The 21,092-nt window shown below is 36.4% G+C and overlaps 1 protein-coding gene across 5 annotated transcripts in view; it reads left to right on the top strand.

Annotated features, from left to right (window-relative positions):
* The window catches only part of LOC120779472 (glutamate receptor ionotropic, kainate 2), a 209,640-nt gene extending 194,463 nt beyond the window's left edge, over window positions 1–15,177 (top strand). For 3 of the 5 annotated variants that reach the window (XM_040111745.1, XM_040111741.1, XM_040111744.1), the window contains 9 exons: window positions 8,546–8,712; window positions 10,283–10,510; window positions 10,581–10,733; window positions 10,801–11,004; window positions 11,103–11,306; window positions 11,745–11,849; window positions 11,954–12,611; window positions 14,027–14,215; window positions 14,381–15,177. In XM_040111745.1, coding sequence (XP_039967679.1) covers window positions 8,546–8,712; window positions 10,283–10,510; window positions 10,581–10,733; window positions 10,801–11,004; window positions 11,103–11,306; window positions 11,745–11,849; window positions 11,954–12,611; window positions 14,027–14,215; window positions 14,381–14,853 — 2,381 coding nt within the window. In that variant the 3' untranslated portion in view covers window positions 14,854–15,177. Of the gene's footprint in view, window positions 1–8,545; window positions 8,713–10,282; window positions 10,511–10,580; window positions 10,734–10,800; window positions 11,005–11,102; window positions 11,307–11,744; window positions 11,850–11,953; window positions 12,612–14,026; window positions 14,221–14,380 lie in introns of those variants that run through there. The other 2 variants (XM_040111742.1, XM_040111743.1) reach the window with 2 other exon arrangements.
* Window positions 15,178–21,092: the final 5,915 nt, after the last annotated feature.

Consider the following 21,092-nt stretch of genomic DNA (forward strand, 5'->3'; position numbering starts at 1 on the left):
AAAACTAACCATTTTTACGCGATTAGTGGCAGAACCAAAAATCACGTAAAAAAGGATTGAGATAATAAATCTAACCTTTTTTGTCTACATATATTTGAAATTAATTCGAAAGAAGCAAATAATGAATGTATTAGGTTATTTCTTTCATATAACTAGAGTACACTAAAATTAGTTTTAAGATATTCACTACAATGAAGGCATTGTAATTTTTAAAGATTGGAGGAGTATACATACATACGTTACATACATAACAGTAATCATCCAGGCGTTCTCACATTTCGTCTCTTATACTAAGAGATAGGAGCTTGAAGCGTGGGTGACGACATGAAAAATTAGTCTAAGTCAATCACTATTGGTTTGTCATTTGAAGTGTAATAAATCTAAACAACTTCCTCAACTTCCTTTTTAATCTTTCTTACATATGTATATCAGACATTGTGATTTGATGCATAGCAAATTTAATAACTATGTGATAATACTTACACGTACATACTTTAATTAAACATTTTTGAACAATCAAGCACTAATAATTTAATTTATACTAGATTCACTGTATTGTCTTCACTATAAAAGAATTTAATTTATTCTTCAGTCTAAGTACCACATGCCCGGTTAAGCTAACACTAAAAATTGAAAAACTAAGAATAATTGAATATTTTATTCCAAATTATTTTTCTTTCGATAGGACAGCTTACATTTCAATTTATAATCGCAATATTACTTAATGTCGAATTCTTTGTCTATTATTTGCTAGTCACATTTATCCGTTAGCTCCAAAATATTCTAAGAGATGACGTTAACTGTTGGCTAGATTGAGTAAGAATTCAATAGATGGCGCTATGTTAAAAACACAAATCCCTGCCAACATTAGTCACTTCCGTACGTTAAAATAAAGATAGTTGTCGCGTTCACGTGTTAAACGCCAAATGCGTCACTTTTTTTTTGTTAAATTAAAGATTGTTGTCCCGTTATGCAAAAGATAAACAATGAACGCGATCACCGACGTTGAAGTCGCAGCGACTGCAAAATGAAATTAGATGAAAACAACAGAATAGAAAAAGAAGTTGTTGACATCTGGTTCATTGGTTTTGTGTCTTCTGCAGTTTGTGGTCAGTGCTAAAGTGCGATATTGTTTTTGGAACTAGTACAGCTATTTGTTTCGTGGTGTTTTAATTTGAAATATTATTGAAAATATAATTAAAATGATTGAATTGTCAGTAAAGGCTATTAAATTGAAAAATAAAAGAGAAGCATCTAAATTAATATGCAATATAAATGAGAGCACATATAGCGGCAGTAATAAAGTGATGGCTATACCCAAGTACAATACATCCCACTGACGAATATATCGAATGGTATATATTTTAATAGATCTTAATTCTTTGCAATTTATTATAAATATTTAATTTTCTAGTAAGCACAACAGCTGCGTCTTCAGATCAAGGAATCATACAAACGATCTTGCAAGAGTTACGTTCTTTGCAAACAAAATTTGAAAAATTCGAAGAAACTAATACAAAAATAATAAAAACTTTGACGGAAGAAGTCGTTGCGTTAAAAACCGAAGTCAAGCAGCAAAGAAATATGCGTGAGAAGGATGATACGTCTCTAATACCGTCCTTGCCTTTCATGGATGTCAAGGACTTTATTAATTTTGACACGAAGCTGCTGTTGAAATAACATCTCAGCTGGTAGGTCGATTTTCTTATACTAAATGCCCATAATTATGAAGAAATTAGTATATTTGGAACATATTTAATTTTAGAAAAATATCATATATAGAGTTGGAGGAAAGGATTTCCCTTCATTCCTAAGAATGGCATTGAAATCCATTATATCGGATGCTATGGCCGTTAATTTAACTTGGCGTGGAATAAATGACAAACCCAGTATCCAACGCTTTACAGCATTTGCACTAATAAAAAGTAATATTTCACATAAAACTATAACTATAAAGAAATCAATTAATTCTATTTTCCTATAGATGCCTGTCATTCCAAATATTCGAACTCGACCGATATGGATATAGATAAAGTGTATCAACAGCACATACTTCACGCCCGAGACAGAGTACAAAAAAAACAAACAAACAATTAATTAACTGAAAAATTAAAAAAAAATCATATTTCTAATATTCACGTGAATTAATTATTTATTTTTTTTGTAATACATTTTCGAATTGAAATAAATATAAAAAATTTAAAAACGAAAATTTTAACTTCCACAAGTCGCTAATACGTAACTTCTACAAGTCACTAATACGTCATATAATTCTGAAAGTGATGTCCGCGGGGAACAACTTCTCAATAAGGAAGTGACTTCTAGGATGAAAAAATGTATCGCGGACGTTGAATTGTAACTTCTTGAAGTCACTTATAAGTGACTTTTGCGATAGAAAATATTGGCAGGGATTTAATAGCATAATAACTACGTATTGCTGAAACTAAGGTATAACCTAAATTTATTTTGTATTTGAATATTAAAATAATTAGTGACTATGCTATTAAATTGTAGCGTATGTAAAACATTTGTATTTTTAACATAGCGTTATCTGTTGAATACTTACTCAATCCAATCAATAATTAGCGCCATCTGTTAGAATATTTTGGCGCTAACAAATAATTGTGACTGTCAAATAATAGACAAGTAATATACAAATAATTTGCAATAAAATAATATTTCGATTATAAATTGAGATATAATCTATCCTATCTCTCAAGTTGGATCAAATTGCACACGGTGTGCAATCAAAATTTAAAAACGGTTCAGTGGTTTAGGCGTCCACCGCGGACAAACAAAGTGACACGTGATTTTTATATATAATGACTAGTGGATCCGGCCACGCGTTGCTGTGGTATACATTTCATTCTATTATTAATATAATAAATTATTCAATATAGTGAAAATTTTACTTACGAATAAAGGCGAAAACGTTTTTGTCGGTATAAGAATCCAAGGGATTGTACTTGAAGTTTAATTCTGAATATGTTCATACAAATAAATTTACTTGGAAAAAATAATAGCTTTGAGGCTGATTTCTCAACGTCTGGTTAAGAGCCTTTCTGTCCAGCTAATAGAGTTGTCCGCTTAATAGAGCGTCCATTTAATAGAGCTTTCACTGTGCTTTTTATTTATAAATTACTTTTACTATCCTATCTTCTAAATTGGTTCGAACTGGACACAGTGTGCTAAATTTTACTAAAATCGGTTCAGTAGTTTAGGAGTCCATCGCGGACAAACAAAGTGACACGTTCTTTTTATATAATGTATAAAGATAAGTTGAATTAAGCCTGCTAGTTCTATTAATAAATGTTTTTAATCATTGGTAATTGAAAATTAATATACTATGCATCACATTGCAAAACGTTTCAAGATATACAAGTATATTTAAATTTAGCATTTTCTTTAATTTTTTGTTTTACATTTTTTATTAAAGACCTTGAACGGAGGGAACAAATCCCTACGCTCGCATACATTTTAGGTATATCTTCGATCTTCCAATACTTGAATTAAGCCTACCAGTTCTCAATTAATAAATGTTTTAAATCAGTGGAAATTGAAAATTAATATAACTATGCAAAACGTCGCAAGAAATATATTTAAATTTCGCATTTTCCTTAGTTTTCATTGTTTTACATTTTTTATTAACAATCTTGAACGGCGGGAACAAATCCCTACGTTCGCATATATTTTTGGGGGAATTTCAATCTGGCCGTTCCAGTCATTCCAATTGCACAACGTCAAAACCTACCAGATGCAGTCAACTGTCAAAATTTGGTAAGTGAGCGGTTCGCACATTTCCAGTGACAGGAAAGTTGGGCATCCCTTTATCTCTGAGATAAAATATATTACTGTAAATTTAAGGAACATATTCAACTTCTATTACACAACTTCCAAAAATGCCAATAAATCAAATACGATAAGCATACAATAAAACCAAAATTTCAATTAACTAAATATTAAAAAATCTGTGTCAGTCTATAAAATAACAGATAGAAACTGGCCCGCAAAGAGAGCAATAATGATTGACCATTTTTCGAAATTTGGTAAACCAAAACAAGTCATTATGAATAACAAATTTAAGGCAGAACGATTATTGGCATACCTTCGGGATGAAGGAATACAGGTTCATCTCACAAAGCCTAACAACCATACAGGAAATGCGGGCTTTGAGAGATTTCACTCAACCCTGTTGGAGAAACTAACAGGAATTGAGGACCCTAATCTTACAATAAAGATGAGAATGCAGGTCATTGTAGGAAATTATAAAGATCGGTACCATTCTATTATGAAATGCACACCCCGAATGGCAAGAGATGAGGTGCCTTCCAACGTTTTGAAGATGCGAATGAAAACGTTTGAAAGAAACACTAGTATTATAGGCAAATAGAACAAAGAAAGGTAAAACTATGTAAAAACAAAAGAAGAAGGTCCAATAAAGAACTACCAAAGAGTACGGCATAAAGATCAACCGTATTACCGAATTAGTCCACTTCCGAACGTTCATCCGACGAATATAAAAAGATCAATGAAATTGATAACCCAACCGAGAGGGATTAAGATACATTTAGTTTAAGGGCATTTAATGAGGATAATAACACTTAAAAAACTAAAGTTTAATTGCACAATATTTTAAAACCCCAGTGGTTACGTGATGTTTATATGATGTCTGTAGTAAGAGTCGACTAAAATCCAACGGTGCAATAGATAATAGAATACATAAAGCTCCTACATATTATAAATCCACACAAAATAACAGAAATAGTCGCCCAGAAGAAAACATCAGGCAGTAAAATTTTGACAACAAAAAAATTTTATATAGTAAAATAAAAAGTATAAAAGGAAAAACCACATCCATAACACCATATATCAAAGAAAGAAAGAAGTTTTGATAATTATTGGGGGAACAGCCTATAAATGGATGTTTGTAGCTATGGATGATGACAGGCAAGACATTGTAAATCATTTGAAAGTTATTGAAGAAAATAACCATAATGCAATTGAAATTTTACAAATAGTAATTAATGAACATCTCAATAGATCATTAAGCACGCTGAAAAATACTACGGAATCAGATAGTAAAAATAATGAAATTTTTGTATAATGACCAAATGAACAAACTAAAATTTATAGAAAATAGAGTTAAAAAAATACAAGATAATATATGTAAATGCAATTGAAATACCAAAGGCGCGAAAATATTTGTCCTGACTCTCTAGGTGCTCGGAGACAACTCACCAGCCGCTCGTTCGTTAGCTAGGAACACCATCTACCGAATCCCGTTGGTACGCCTCAGTACCTCACTTGGATTACCCGTTCAAAAGTATAAGAATACCTGCACTATTGCTAACAAATGGGACGAAGATGAAAAGAAATTTTTTATTTTTAATTTCAAACTATTTTATCAGTTATCAGTTATTAACTATAAATCCATAAAAAAGTGAAAAACTTGTTGAGCTCGTGGGATGAAATTCTGAAACTAGATGTAAAAAACTACAATTTAGAAACTTCTTTTTCTTTATTGGCGTAGACACCGCTCACGCGATTATAGCCGAGTTAACAACAGCGCGCCAGTCGTTTCTTCTTTTCGCTATGTGGCGCGGAGTGGAGGTCTTCCTCTTCCTCTACTTCCCCGGCAGGTACTTCGTCGACTACTTTCAGAGTTGGAGTTCCTTCGTCCATTCAAACAACATGGCCTAGCCAGCGTAGCCGCTGAGTTTTAATTCGCTGAACTATGTCAATGTCGTCATATATCTCATTCAGCTTATCGTTCCATCGAATGCGATATTCGCCGTGGCCAACGCGCAAGGGACCATAAATCTTTTGCAGAACTTTTCTCTCGAAAACTCGCCAGGTCGACTCATCAGTTGTTGACAACGTCCAAGCCTCTGCACCATATAGCAGGACGGGAATTATGAGCGACTTATGGAGTTTGGTTTTTGTTCGTCGAGAGAGGACTATATTTCTCAATTGCGTACTCAGTCCGAAGTAGCACCTGTTGGCAAGAGTTATCCTGCGTTGGATTTCCAGGCTGACATTGTTGGTGGTGTTTACACTGGTTCCAAGATAGACGAAATTATCTATGACTTCAAAGATATGACTCTAAACAGTGACGTTGGAGCCAAATCGAGAGTGCGATGACTGTTTGTTTGATGACAGGAGATATTTCGTCTTGCCCTAGTTCACTGCCAGACCCATTTGCTTTGCTTCCTCGTCCAATCCCGAGAAAGCGGAACTAACGCCCGATAGGGAGTCGCCTTGTCTGAAACCTCGTTTTTTGCTGCCGAAAGGAGCTTCGAAATCGCCGAACTGATGGTGTGTGTCGATTCTCCTTTCACGGGTATTTTCCAAAATTTGACGTATGGTGAATATCTGGTCGGTTTTTGATTTGCCAGGTCTGAAGTCAAATTGATAAGGTCCAAACAGTTTGTTGACGGTGGGCTTTAATCTTTCATACAATACGCTCGATTGAACCTTATACGCGATGTTGAGGAGGCTTATCCCACGGTAGTTGGCGCAGCTTGTGGGTCTCCCTTTTTGTGGATTGAGCAGAACCCATTTAAATTCCAATCGTTGGGCATGCTTTCGTCCGACCATATTTTACAAAGAAGCTGATGCATGCTTCTTATCTGTTCTTCGCCGCCTTGTTTGAATAGCTCAGCCGGCAATCCATCGGCCCCCGCCGCTTTGTTGTTCTTCAGGCGGGTAATTGCTATTCGAACTTCTTCATGGTCGGGCAATGGAACGTCTGCTCCATCGTCATTGATTGGGGCATTGGGTTCACCTTCTCCATGCGTTTTTTGCTACACAGATGAGGGTGCGAATCTTGGCTGCAACAAGGTAGTGGTCCAAGTCGATGTTAAGACCTCGGAGCGCACGCACATCTAAAACACTGAAGACGTGTCTTTCGGCTATCACAACATGATCGATCTGGTTGGTGGTTTTTCGATCCGGAGACAGCCAGGTGGCTTGATGAATCTTCTTATGCTGAAATCTAGTACTACAGATAACCATATTTCGGACCCCGGCGAAGTCGATCAGCCTCAACCCATTTGGGGATGTTTCATCGTGGAGGCTGAATTTACCGACCGTAGTGCCAAAGATACCTTCTTTGCCCACCCTGGCGTTAAAATCGCCAAGCACGATTTTCACATCGTGGCGGGGGCAGCTCTCATAAGTGCGCTCCAAGCACTCATAAAAGGCATCTTTGGTCACATCGTCCTTCTCTTCCGTCGGGGCGTGGGCGCAAATCAGCGATATGTTGAAGAACCTCGCCTTGATGCGGATTGTGGCTAGACGTTCATTAATGGGATTGAATGATAGTACTCGGTGACGGAGCCTCTCTTCTAAGAATATATTTTTAAAGTAAAATTAAATTTTGAAGACTTTTGCTTTTTCCAACTTATTGATATTTTATTCAGGAGGCGGATGGAGTCATGTGTAGAAGTTCACGGAAATGAGGAAAGTTCTCTGATCGCCATTCACTTGGGAGTGGCCAGAAACGATTCTTTTACATATGGCTCAAGCAGCTCACGACTTCCGGTCTTTGACCAAGTATCCGCTGGGTAGCCTAAGAACATCTGTTTGAAGGCGAAACATTCCCTACACAGGGTTGTGCGCTGGGTTTGGGACCCACCACGTAAAAAAAAATATACCAATGAGAAAACGTAAACAGTTCCGAGGCTGGCGACACCCCTTTTGATGACGAACATGGCAAACGAAAAATACATATATGGTGTTTATAATATAATAGCAGGTTTTGTAGCACCATAGATATAGTAAATTTCGTCAGCAAAGCTAAAATGATTTCAAAAGCATTCTTAATACCTACCGGCACCAAGAAAATGGAGAGCTTGTGGTAACGTTCCTTCATCTCATTTAGTATAAAACAAAATTATTCCTCTTTTAAACGGAAGTAACTAATGGATATTCAATAAGCATTTTTTAAAAACCATTTAATTGTCAATAAAGCTTTGGCTTACTAGGTGTTAATCTTTTTCTTATACACAGCACATCAGTTTTGGCACTCATGTTTTTACCACTGAAATATAAATCAAAACTAATTACAATTTTAATAAGTATTCGCCTTTTTGTGTGCAGTAACTAAAGTAAATTGTTTTTATTTTTCGTTTAAAAATTTTCAGTTGCTTAATTTTCTGTCAAATCTTAATTTTTTAGGTTAGCAACACCGAGCAAACTATGACCGAAAATAGTTGAAAATTGTAATACCAAAAAAGAGTTGGTTGAATCTGAAAGTGAATTGATTCAACCTCAGTTCAACCGAGTGAAGTTAAAAACCATAAATAACACATAATTTGGAATTTGGCAAAATAAAACGAGTTTCTGATATTATTCCGGTAACGTTATCATTATTAAACCGATAAGTGTGTTAAGTCTAACGATTGAGTCGGAACGTTTCACTTGAAACAGAAAGATTTTGTCTATAAATTTATAAGATCACTGCTATATGTTCTTTCGTAAATTGTACTTTATAAAGAAGTGAGCAATCATAGCTAATAATATTAACACTTTTTATGGTTTTCAGGAGTCCTGCAGTTACGCAAATTTGGCCACATGTATGACATAGAAACACATCTGCGTTTGGTGAATCCTACAACTTACACTAAAATATTAAGTGAACTGAAAGACAAAGAAATTCACAATCTGATAATCGATACGAACGCTGCTAATATTTCCATCCTACTGAAAGGGGTAAATTATAGTTAATTATAATTAAAAATTAATGTGTATATTTTAAAAAGTCGGACAAGTCGACTTACACCTTAACACTGCAATAGTTTGTTCCCAACGAGGGCAATTGTTTTTACAGATAAGTTCTATGTATGCTTTTGAATGAGTTCAGGAATAATGGGATGCCCAACTTATTCCAGTGTGAGAGCGCCTCAAAATAAGCGTTTTTCATAACATTTTCCATTATGGCCAGATCGAACAAAATAACAATTTTTGGGCATTTATTAACCCAACACCCAACATTTAGTACGTATAAAAACTACTAAATAGTGGTTATTTATTATATGGAGAAACTATTTAAATATTTTTAAAGAATATCAGAACAACTGACTTTTGTTCTTTCTATACCCAATAAAAGGATTTAAGCTTGTTAGCTCTCAATCATTAAATGTTTTTAATCATTTTCCATTGAAAATAAAACTATGATGCTTCAAATTACCAAACGTCTCATCAAATATCTTTAAATTTCACAAATTTATTTAATATTCATTGTTTTACATTTTTTATAAGACGTCTTGAACGATGCAACAAATCCCTCCGTTTATATATTTTTTTGGTAAGATTTCAATATGGCCATCGTTCGTTTCCAATTGCTAAACGTCAAAACCTCCCCAATCCAGTCAACTGTCAAAGTTTAGGTGGTTTTGACGTTTAGCAATTGTTCTCTCACTTCCAGTGAGAGAGGAGTTGGGCATCCCATTATTCCTGATGAGTTCGTACACATTGCTGTGGTGTAAAATTGGAAGCAAATCGAATTGATAAAAAAATTGTATAGGGTGGTACAAATTTTTTTACGTTTGTGTAAACTGTGATCATCATATGCTAGTTAGTGTATGTTTGGCAGGTGTTTGTTTACGACTCGAAAGGTTTGGCTGACGGCTGACAAAAAATAAACAAAGAGTGTACTTGAAATTTTGTGATTCTATTAGAATCACGGGCACGGAAACGTTGAAATGTTGCAAAAGTGTCGTGAAGTCATCGAACTTGCCTCATGTGACAATGAAATTGAAAAAGTTAAAGAGACAGTGCTTGAAATTGTCGTCAGAGAGATAGTAAAAGATCCCAACATCTCTTATGGATCGACTAAACACTGTTTGGTTAATGTTTTGAGTATGTAGCGTGTCAATGCTAGAACCGTACCAAAAAACCTGCATCTTTTCCAAAACCGAACACGAGTAGAGGCACGTAAGAGATTTTAATATTTGATTTAAATACGAGAAATTCTTTTATTGCTAATCCGGGTCAAATTTGATCAGATGGGTCCATAATTCGGCTCAAACTCTAAATGTTTTGAAATTTGCCATTTCATTAATTCTTCTGCGTTTTATTTAAAATGTAAAATATAGTATCATTGTGAAAAATTAAAAGATGTACATTTTTTTGGAATAATTTCCAAACTTATCTTGATAATTAATATTAGTATTATTTACTACATACTGTATACATATAATGGATAAAAATGTACGTTATTTGTATGCATAACGTTGAGTTACGGTGCCTTCAATTTAACTCTATAATTAAAATGTTTCAGATTCTGCAACTGCAAATGAATGAATACAAGTATCATTATTTATTTACTAGTTTCGACATTGAAACATTCGATTTGGAGGATTTTAAAAATAATTTCGCGAATATTACCTCGTTCCGGCTGGTAGATGTTGGCGATGTAAGTGTTAGAAACATTCTCAAAAATATGGAGGCTTATACCTACAATTATAATAATAAGACAACTTACTACAGAAAGCTGCGTACTATTAAAGTTTAGTTACTACAATTAATGCTTATTTGTTATTTTGTAATAGCACAATATTAATATTCAATATTTTCAGACGGAACCCGCTGTAGCGTATGATTCGGTTTATATATTCGCAATAGGATTAACTAGTCTAAAACAGTCGCTGACTCTTAACGTTTCGAATGCGTCATGTGCCAGTGAAATCCCGTGGGATGGTGGTTTGAGTTTGATAAACTATATAAATTCCGTAATTCATCTAATTAACCCATTTTACAGTTATATTTTTACATTTTACATTTCTATTTGTAAAAAAGGTTGAGTGGAGGGGGCTGACAGGACCCATACAATTCAAAGAAGGACGGCGTGTTAAATTTAAATTAGATCTTGTAAAACTGAGGCAGCACTCCTTAGTTAAGGTGGGAGAGTGGACTCCACAAACACGTCTGAATATAACTGAGCCTGCGCTGTTTTTTGATGGCGGAACAATTAATGTTACACTGGTTGTGATTACAATATTGGTTAGAAAAAGTTTATTAATATAATGGAGGCGATGAAATATGTTACAAAGACTAAATTGCTATTTGAAATCCATTCATGGTATGCGTCTTCTTTGCAGGAAACCCCTTACGTGATGATGCACTATGGCAAAAATTACACTGGAAATGAGAGGTTTTATGGATTTTGCGTAGATATACTGGAATTGATAGCTCGCGACGTCGGCTTTGATTACATTATTGACCTAGTGCCTGATCGAAAGTATGGCGCACAAGATCCATTTACTGGCGAATGGAACGGAATGGTTTCTCAACTTATGAAATATGTAAGAACGTTCAAACACCCTAGAGCAGTTCGACAATTTCCTGAAATTCACAATTTAATTTAATATTTTTTTATTCAACAAAAGAATGATATGTATTGTTAATAACTTGCCGGCCTAACTACATCACAATCCGATAGTATGGGGTTAGATATGGGGTAGAAAAGCAACAACTTAACTTGTTCCAAAAATCGTATCCTTGCAAGCCATCAATATTATAAATATTAGACTTGCGGTTGACTTAATACCGCATATATTGGCCAAATAAGTGAGATATCTTGATGAAATTTGGAGATCATCAATGTAAAATGGATAGAGTAAAGCGAATACACCTCTTAGCCCCAAAATACCTAATATAATGATTTTTAATGAACTACTTGACTTTACTTTTACCCTGAGTATCTTTATTATAAATACGTTTTTCTTTTTTTTTCTTTATAGAAAGCCGATTTGGCCGTTGGATCCATGACAATTACATATGCACGGGAAAGTGTTATCGATTTTACTAAGCCTTTTATGAATTTAGGCATAAGTATTTTGTTTAAGGTAATCAGATGTTTACATTTTAAATGTAAGACGTAGTTCACAAAACAGAGAAATATTTTCAAATTAATCGCTGTTACATTTTTATTAAATCATACCTCAATTAGGTGCCATCAAGTCCGGCTTCTCGTTTATTTTCTTTTATGAATCCGCTGGCGTATGATGTATGGCTCTATGTTTTAGCGGCATATTTTTTAGTATCCTTCACAATCTATGTAGTGGCAAAGTTGTCGCCAATAGAATGGCGAGATAGGTATCCATGCGACATGAAGAATCCTATAATTACCAACCAGTTTACATTAGCTAACAGTTTTTGGTTTACAATCGGTACATTGATGCAGCAAGGATCAGATATAAATCCAAAATCGCTATCCACGAGAATAGTTAGCGCTATATGGTGGTTCTTCACCTTGATTATAATTGCCTCATATACCGCTAATCTAGCGGCATTTTTGACGGTTGAGCGAATGATTACGCCCATTGAAAATGCTGAAGACTTAGCCAGTCAAACAGAAATATCATATGGTACTCTAGAGAGTGGTTCTACGATGACATTTTTTCGCGACTCAATTATCGAGACATACAAAAAAATGTGGCGTAATATGGAAAATAAAAAGTCCGTTGCTTTCACTTCCACTTATGAGGAGGGTATAAAACGTGTTAATCAAGGTAACTTTGCATTTCTAATGGAATCTACAATGCTTGATTATATAGTACAGCGCGATTGTAATTTAACTCAAATCGGAGGCCTACTGGATACAAAAGGTAAGTTAACCCTATTGCATATAATGATATATTTATGTTATATAACATTATTTAAAGAAATGGAATCCATAAATTTTGGGGATATGCATATTAGGACGGGTTGATTTACAGGCAGCCAACGGAAAAATCGCGTATGCGATGAATGTTGTACGGATCATTGTGAACAACTTTGCTTAAGAAACAATGGGTATGAAACTAGTTTCGGACCAACGATTTCTAAAGCGAAATTTTACTAGGGACCATAAAAGTTTGTCCTTCAGTTTTTGAGATATCCAAATTAAATGTAATACGTAGGTGCATTAAGATGTTCTACTTATCAAGAATTATTCACATTTTTTAAACTTCGCCTTAAATATCGCTGGTCCGAATCTAGTTTTAGACCCATAGTCTCTTAAACAAAGTTTTACAGAATAATCCGTAGAATATTTCCGTCAAACCCGATTTTATAAAAAAAAATCGACCCGCTCTAATATGTATGCCAATGTATGCTTAGTTTAAGTCCGCCAAGCTGCCAGCTAACGCCAACTGGCAACAGCAGAAGGTGGATTCTTCAGGTTTAACCATTTCAAAATAAAAAGTTTTAAAAAACTTTTACAGATTGTTTTTCTTGTTAATATTAGCTCCTATATCTGACAAAAAAAACTGTAGAAACCTTTGAAGTGAAAATTAACCCTTCTGTATTTGGTCCTGTAAAGGTAAGTAGTGTCCGTCCGCACTAGATATAGAATCAAGCTACTTTATCAATAAACATAATGAAATCCCCGGAACTTTGAAAACCGATAAGCTCACAAGAGAAGACCACCGTACTTCGCTCACAGAGGAATGGGAATAAGTTGGATCTTGGTTGTCATCTTGGGTTCTGGCACTGAACCTATGGATCTCGCGTGCGCTTAATAGGCGTTGGCCGACGATCAACTTCTATGCGATTGCAAGATCTTTCTGTCTTAGGGTAGAAAATATGAGATGTAACAGCATCTTGCTCTTAGCAAAGTTCATTGTCATAGTTACATGGAGAAGGCTGGCTGAAACTTCCAATTCGTGGAAGATATGACTGCAGAGATCTATCAACCTAGCCTTGCAAAGGCTAGACAATGGCACTTTCTTCCCCATTCCACGAATCAGAAGACATGGCCTAAGTTCACATTGACTGCTACAACAAAGTGCTTTGTCGACCGACGTTATAAGCTGTCCTATTACGATCGAGCAGTTAACTTAACCTCTAAAAAAGTATTATTTAAAATTGAAACTATGTGCGAGAAGGTGGTAGTCTTTTTAAATTTGACAATGTGTGGAATATTACAACATGGATATTAAATTAAATTAGTTTAGTGAAAATTTGTTTGCTGCGTACTTAGATAATTGAATTCAAAGAAATACATTTTTAGTTAACAAATATGGATGTAAATAAATTATAGGTTATGGAATTGCTACACCAAAAGGTTCACCCTGGCGCGATAAAATTTCATTATCCATTCTTGAATTTCAAGAAAAGGGAAATATACAAATGCTATACGATAGATGGTGGAAAAAAGCAGGAGATACTTGCTTACGTAAAAGTAACAGCAAGCAAACGAAGGCAAATGCTCTCGGTCTGGATAACATTGGTTAGTAATGTTGATAAGACTTGTTTTGATTTTGCACCTTCGCTGAGAACTTTCATTTTCCCCTAATTACAAAGGTTGCTTTGCGTAGAATATTCTAGATTTTATGTTCAAAAACAATATTGAATACAAACATTTTTAAATATATAGAGTTATTTTCTATTGAAGGTGGTGTATTCGTGGTCCTTTTTGTGGGCATAGGTTTGGCCGCTTGGGTTGCTGTATTCGAGTTCTGGTACCACTATCGCACTAGAAGTCGCGGCAGTGTATATTGCGAAAATGAGCACAGCACTGTAGAGAGGGTTATGACTGAAATGGAACTTAACGACTTTGATTCCGTATATAACTGGAACAAAGGAAACTTAGAGGAAATACAGGTTAAAGACCAGAAGCTGACTTGCAAACATATCACAGCATATTGTTGTAAACAACCACCAGCTCAACGTCCACTTTGCGGCGAAATGCTAGACGAATTTCGTTATGCATTGCGATGTATGGACTCACACCGACGTCCAGCTCTTAAGCGGAGTTGTCCAACATGTCATGTATTAAATGATGTTAAAGAGGCTGTTGACATAGAAAGTAGAACATCAATGGTCGTACACGGCAGCCTTATTGGGAGTACACCTAAATATTTATAAATGCACCATACCTCAGGCATCGCTGAGCTTAATTGCTTTATTTCCTAGCAATAAAAACATTGACTAAAATTGCGTTAGTATTTGTATTCTAATGCGCAAATCGATCTAAGTCAGCTTAATATAAGAGTACCCATCAGTTTGATTAATAAATGTAGGACAAAAAAATGGGACTGTGTGCATTGGACGATTTTGACTAACGCTAACACTGGTTGGACGAAACGGACGCCAACAGAAACTTACGAAAATAGATATTAGAAACGCCCGATCAATGATCAACAGCAAAATACAATTGTAATAAAATTATTAATATTAAATTGTAAATCAAACAAGAAATAAATAATGAATAAAGCTACATATATACATAAAAACGAGTCTTGTTAGTTACTTCATTCATAATTCAATAACGGAATAGTTCATAATCAATACATGTATACCTTAGCCGCAGCAAAGCGTGCACAAGGTCCTTTAGTACATATATAAAATCTTCTCAAATTTAGCTGCTCAACCAATATTTCCACGGAGAATAGTGCGCTTAAAATTCGATGGCGGCACCATTTAGCAGCAGATCCTGAATCCCGTCGACAATTTAGCGGAGTAGCGTTACTTATATGGGTTTTGGAGGCTGTTCTGGCCATACATGTTAAGGTACATTCGCAACCATAAAGTCCCAAGCTCATATGCAGTTTTGGGTCAACCAGAAGTACAGTTAAGTTTTGGCGCAAGCTTGGCATGCAAACAACGATGTTAAGCGTCAACAACGAGTTTGACGAGCAGAATGTAGTTCATTCATGTTAATTACCCCAGGCCCGAAGCTTTCGATGGGACCGGAACGAAACTGCTTAAGGTGAGTTGAAATATTCAAAAATAAATTTGCATAGCTTTTTTAAAATATTCATCACTCAGAAGAACCAGTGAAAAAGGCCCCGTAGGCAGCATAGGAAGCTGACACTTTCTGAACGTTTTTAAGAAAAGTTAATTTTTTGCCATATTGTTATCGCACCTGTAGAATCTTCAACAACACTCGAATAAAATATTAAGGAAAAATTGGGAAAAATTGCAGAGTCCGTGGTACTCAATGCAGTAATTTGTTACTAAATAAGTAATGTAGGAAAATTTATATTGAAGCAGTCAATATAAGATTGCGCGATCTTACCGGCCGCATTTTTTTTATTTAGTGGAATTTGTCGCCTCCTTCTGGATCTTTTTCATAAAAATTACAGTAAAGAAGACATTGAGTTCACAAGAAACACTTTCTAAGTCATATTTAGATTTCACAATACATAAAATTTCATAACATTGTATCATCTCATATTTTCATATGATCAAGGATTTATATGGTTTATACCGGTTCTGCCTGCTTGTTTAAAGTAAGCAGCGAATTTTACGATCATTTTATTTTACGAAATTTATCAGTAGACTAACGGTGTCCGAATCGTTTACCTGTTCTATGTTTGAATAACAAAACGTTTTTGAGTCCTCATCCCTTTACGTTTTTGAAATTACTGTGTTTAAGATTTTCAAGTACAATGCCTAGGGAGTGCGTAAATAGTGTCAACAGTTTTTAAATCGCAAAAACGTAATTTTACACCGCTTGTGCTAAAAGCTTACGAACTGTATTTTGATGTTAAAGTTGGGGACCAAAACAAAGCATGAGCTCCTCGTATCTGTTGTAAAACTTGTGTAACATGTGAGAGAACCTAAAGACCATGTTACATACTGCTATTTTTGCCTCACGAATATTAAAGATATTTTACCGAAATCTAACCATACGGTTCTTCTTCTTCTATACTGGCGTAGATACCGCTTACGAGATTATAGCCGAGTTAACAACAGGACGCCAGTCGTTTCTTCTTTTCGCTATGTGGCGCCAATTGGATATTCCAAGCGAAGCCAGGCCTTTCTCCACTTAGTCCTTCCAACGGAGTGGAGGCCTACCTCGTCGGGTACTGCGTCGAATGCTTTCAGAGCTGGAGTGTTTTCGTCCATTCGAACAACATGACCTAGCCACCGTAGCCGCTTCCTTTTAATTCGCTGAACTATGTCAATGTCGTCGCATATCTCATACAACTCATCGTTCCAAACAATGTGATATTCGCCGTAGCCGATCATATTCATCATATGTTGTCATCGTTCATGCCTGTGCACCATATAGCAGGACGGGAATTATGAACGACTTATAGAGTTTGGTTTTTGTTCGTCAAGAGAGGACTCTACTTTTCAATTGCCTACTCAGTTCGAAGTAGCACCAGTTGGCAAGAGTTATCCTGCTGACATTGTTGGTGGTGTTTACACTGGTTCCAAGATAGACGAAATTATCTATGACTTCAAAGTTATGACTGTCAACAGTGAGGTGAGAGCCAAATCGAGAGTGCGATGACTATTTGTTTGATGACAGGAGATATTTCGGCGGGCCCTCGTTCACTGCCACACCCATTTGCTTTGCTTTCTTGTCCAGTCTGGAGAAAGCGGAACTAACGCCCGATTGGGAGTCGCCTTGTCTGAAACCTCGTTTTTTGCTGCCGAAAGGAGCTTTGAAATCGACGAAGAGATGGTGTGTGTCGATTCTCCTTTCACGGATATTTTCCAAAATTTGACGTATGGTGAATATCTGGTCGGTTGTTGATTTGCCAGGTCTAAAGTCAAACTGATAAGGTCCAATCAGTTTGTTGACGGTGGGCTTTAATCTTTCACACAATACGCTCGATAGAACCTTATACGCGATGTTGAGGAGGCTTATCCCACGGTGGTTGGCGCAGCTTGTGGGTCTCCCTTTTTGTGGATTGGGCAGAGCCCATTTAAATTCCAATCGTTGACCATATTTTACAAAGAAGCTGATGCTTTCTCCTTATCTGTTCTTCGCCGCCTTGTTTGAATAGCTCGGCCGGCAATCCATCGGCCCCGCCGCTTTGTTGTTCTTCAGGCGGGTAATTGCTATTCGAACTTCTTCATGGTCGGGCAATGGAACGTATGCTCCATCGTCATCGATTGGGGAATTGGGTTCACCTTCTCCTGGCGTTGTACTTTCACTGCCTTTCAGCGGGGTGGAGAAGTGTTCCCTCCATAATCTAAGTATGCTGTGGGCATCGGTGACTAGATCACCTTTGAGGGTTCTACAAGAGTATGCTTCGGTCTTGACACCTTCTGTTAGCCGCCGCATTTTTTCGTAGAATTTTCGAGCGTTACCTTTGTCGGCCAGCTTGTCAAGCTCTTCGTACTTACGCTTTTCTACTTCTCTCTTTTTTTTTTTAGCAAATGCGTCCCGCTTCCCTCTTCAACTCTCGGTATCTATCCCATTCCGCACGTGTTGTGGTCTGCGACCCGACACTTCTCATCGTTCCAGCTGTTCTTGTGCTTTTTCCGAAAACCAATGGAGACATCCATTATCATAAGTATAAAACGTTACCAGGGAACCTTTAGTTGATCCTAAGAAGATAGGTGCAAAGATGGTAGTTTGCAAATTAAATTGGGTTTAATTAAGAATTTGTTTTAAGGGAATGGACAGAAATGGAAGAGGGTTATTGTGTCTCAAACAAAAATTTCCAATAGTCAGTGAAGCAAAAATTAAGGAGGGCATATTTGTGGGTACACGGTTCCACCAAGACACTTCTGCTATGGAGAAACGGTACCAAGGCAAGTGGAGTGCCAGTTTGCTTGCCGATTACTGTTGGACATTGATCCGAAATATCGCCGAAAAACATCGACAGTAACATTTAAAAAAACACTTTGGTTAATAAAATAGTATAACAATAATATATCTATAGGTGGTTAATAAAATAATATATCTATAGGTGTTTTTTTCTATAAAAATCTTCATAGAAAAAAACTACAGGTGATAGAAGAAATCTGTTGCTCTTTTCTGCATTTTTGACATAATAAACACTTTGTTCTGTTCATGTCACAAAAAAGTGAATTTTCGTTTACCGGTGTTATTATGGCAGTTATACTTGTATATTATGAAAGAAGATGAACTCAACGCAGCTGCAAAAAAGTGAACAAAAAAATAATTTGTGGATGTGTTAGATAAGTTATCCAATGAAGCTATTCATCTCAGTCACGTTTACGATGAAAATTTTAAAACCCGTCTTACAATGTTGAAAGCAATCAATGCTCGAAAATTTAGAAGACTTTCCCAAGTTTTCCTGTCGTTTGGAGAATATTTTGCACTTTATCCGTTTCTGTTTCAAGCGGTAATCCTTCGTTTAGTGCTATGGCAAGGATCAAAAATTTTGATCGATCTTCGTCACAGGGCAAGATTTCAGGACTAGCTACACTGTGTCTAGTAGCAGACTTAGCCAAGAAGTTGGATTTCCAGACTATTATGGACGCATTCGCTATCGCCAAAGCACGAAAAGCTCACTTCTAAACTTCAAATAATTGAAGATTGGAGGAATTAAAGCTGCATGTTCAAAAATTTAACCATGATAGGTAGGTAGGTAGGAGTGCAGCCCTGTTGCATTTCGGGCTCTGCACTTGTCGTACATCTTTATGTTATTGCTATCCCGTTTCATCTTCTCTTTCAAACCATTTTGCGCTTACGATGGAGCTACTAATTTCCGATATGCTTTGTGTAGACATCCATTCAAGGTTTGGTGCTTGGTGGGTTCCAAGTGTTCTGTGTCGGATCTGCGATAGGGCTGGGCATTCACAGAGAAAGCGGAAAACTTTTTCCTTATTCACTACTAGTTCACAGCCTCGACTGATGTTTATGTAGGGCATACCCATTTTGGACGCATGTTCTCCAAATGGCCAATGCCCTATTATAGTAGCAGTTACTCTGTAGATACTGCTCCTGGACTTATTTAAAAAGTCGTTAGTTCTTTTTTTGTCATATGTTGGCCATATCTGTTTAGCATTTTGATATATTTTTCCATCTATTGTTTGCTAATCGTTGAATTTTTATATTGAGCTCTCTCCTGATCAATCCCAGCGGTATTGGTATCCACTCTGTTTCGGATTCGTTTAGGAAAGCTCCTGCTTTTGCCAACTCGTCTGCTTTTTTGTTACCGAAAATATTCCTGTGGCCGGGAACCCAGTTCAAGTCTAGTCATGGGCGACGACAAGGCCAGGAGAGCCGCCTGGCTATCCGTGTAAATTGTTTCTTTATGTATCCTTTCGTAGTTATCGAATAGTGCTTTGCAGGCCGTCTCTATGCCTAGTTAGAGAGAGAGATGCCCAGATCGTCGGAATATACTCCGTGCCTACCCCGCAGTCCATTTTGGACCCATCGGTATAGACTGATATGCTATCCTCCTTTCCATTCATGTCTAGAGGGTATCCTCACCTGGAAGAGTCTATTGAAAACCAGCATTGGGAGAATGTAGACTGATTCATTGATGTTTACACTGAGTTGGTTTAGGATATCATTATGTCCATAGTTCTTCTGATTTCAACCTCACAATTCTTTTGTTCTTATTGCAGAACATGCTGCTATTTGGAGAATATAGATCTCAATGGGTAGATGGTGCAGGATTATGCGCGTCAGTCGGACATGACTTGATTGCACCATGAACATTGTACCATTTAGGACGGGAAGTTAAAATTGGGGGATTTTAGTTTTGCTTGTGAACAGCATCAGTTCTGTTTTATTAGGGTTAACACCTAGTTCATTGTTGTTAGCCCATAGGTGCTACCTGCGCTCTTTCTATGATTTCACTAACTGTTGAAAAAAACATGCCTGATACCAACAACACTACGTCATCTGCATATGCTACTACCGTGTCGTCTATCCCACCATCTGTCAGAGAACTAATGATCGTGCTTACTACTACATTACTTACTAAAGGCTCGCTTTATATCAAGAAATGAAACCATTGTGTATTGTTTGTGATGTAGTGATTTTTTAATTACATTTATAACATCGTGAAGGGCAGTTTCTGTTGATCGGCTCTTTATGTGTGCATATTGGGACTTCGATAACGTATGCGCCATGGTTGTTCATACTTAAATGTAAGTCTATTAGCCTTTCTAGTATCTTCAGCATAGTGAGGGTGCGGCTTATAGGTCTAAAATCCCTGGCATTATCGTGTGTTCTTCTGCCTGGTTTTGGAATGAACACCACTATAATTCTTTCCCATCTTCTTGGGATGTAAGAACTTGAATGCTAGCTTTGTGTATATTTTCAAGCCTTAGCTTTACTTTACTATTTATGGCATATTTGATTTTGCTTTTGTCTACTATCTGGCCTCGGTAATCAGCTGCGCTTGCCTGTGGTTCTGGTTGAACCCTCTTTATAGGCGTTA

Source organism: Bactrocera tryoni, unplaced genomic scaffold, assembly GCF_016617805.1.
Source record: "Bactrocera tryoni isolate S06 unplaced genomic scaffold, CSIRO_BtryS06_freeze2 scaffold_11, whole genome shotgun sequence".
Classification (NCBI taxonomy): Eukaryota; Metazoa; Arthropoda; class Insecta; order Diptera; family Tephritidae; genus Bactrocera; species Bactrocera tryoni.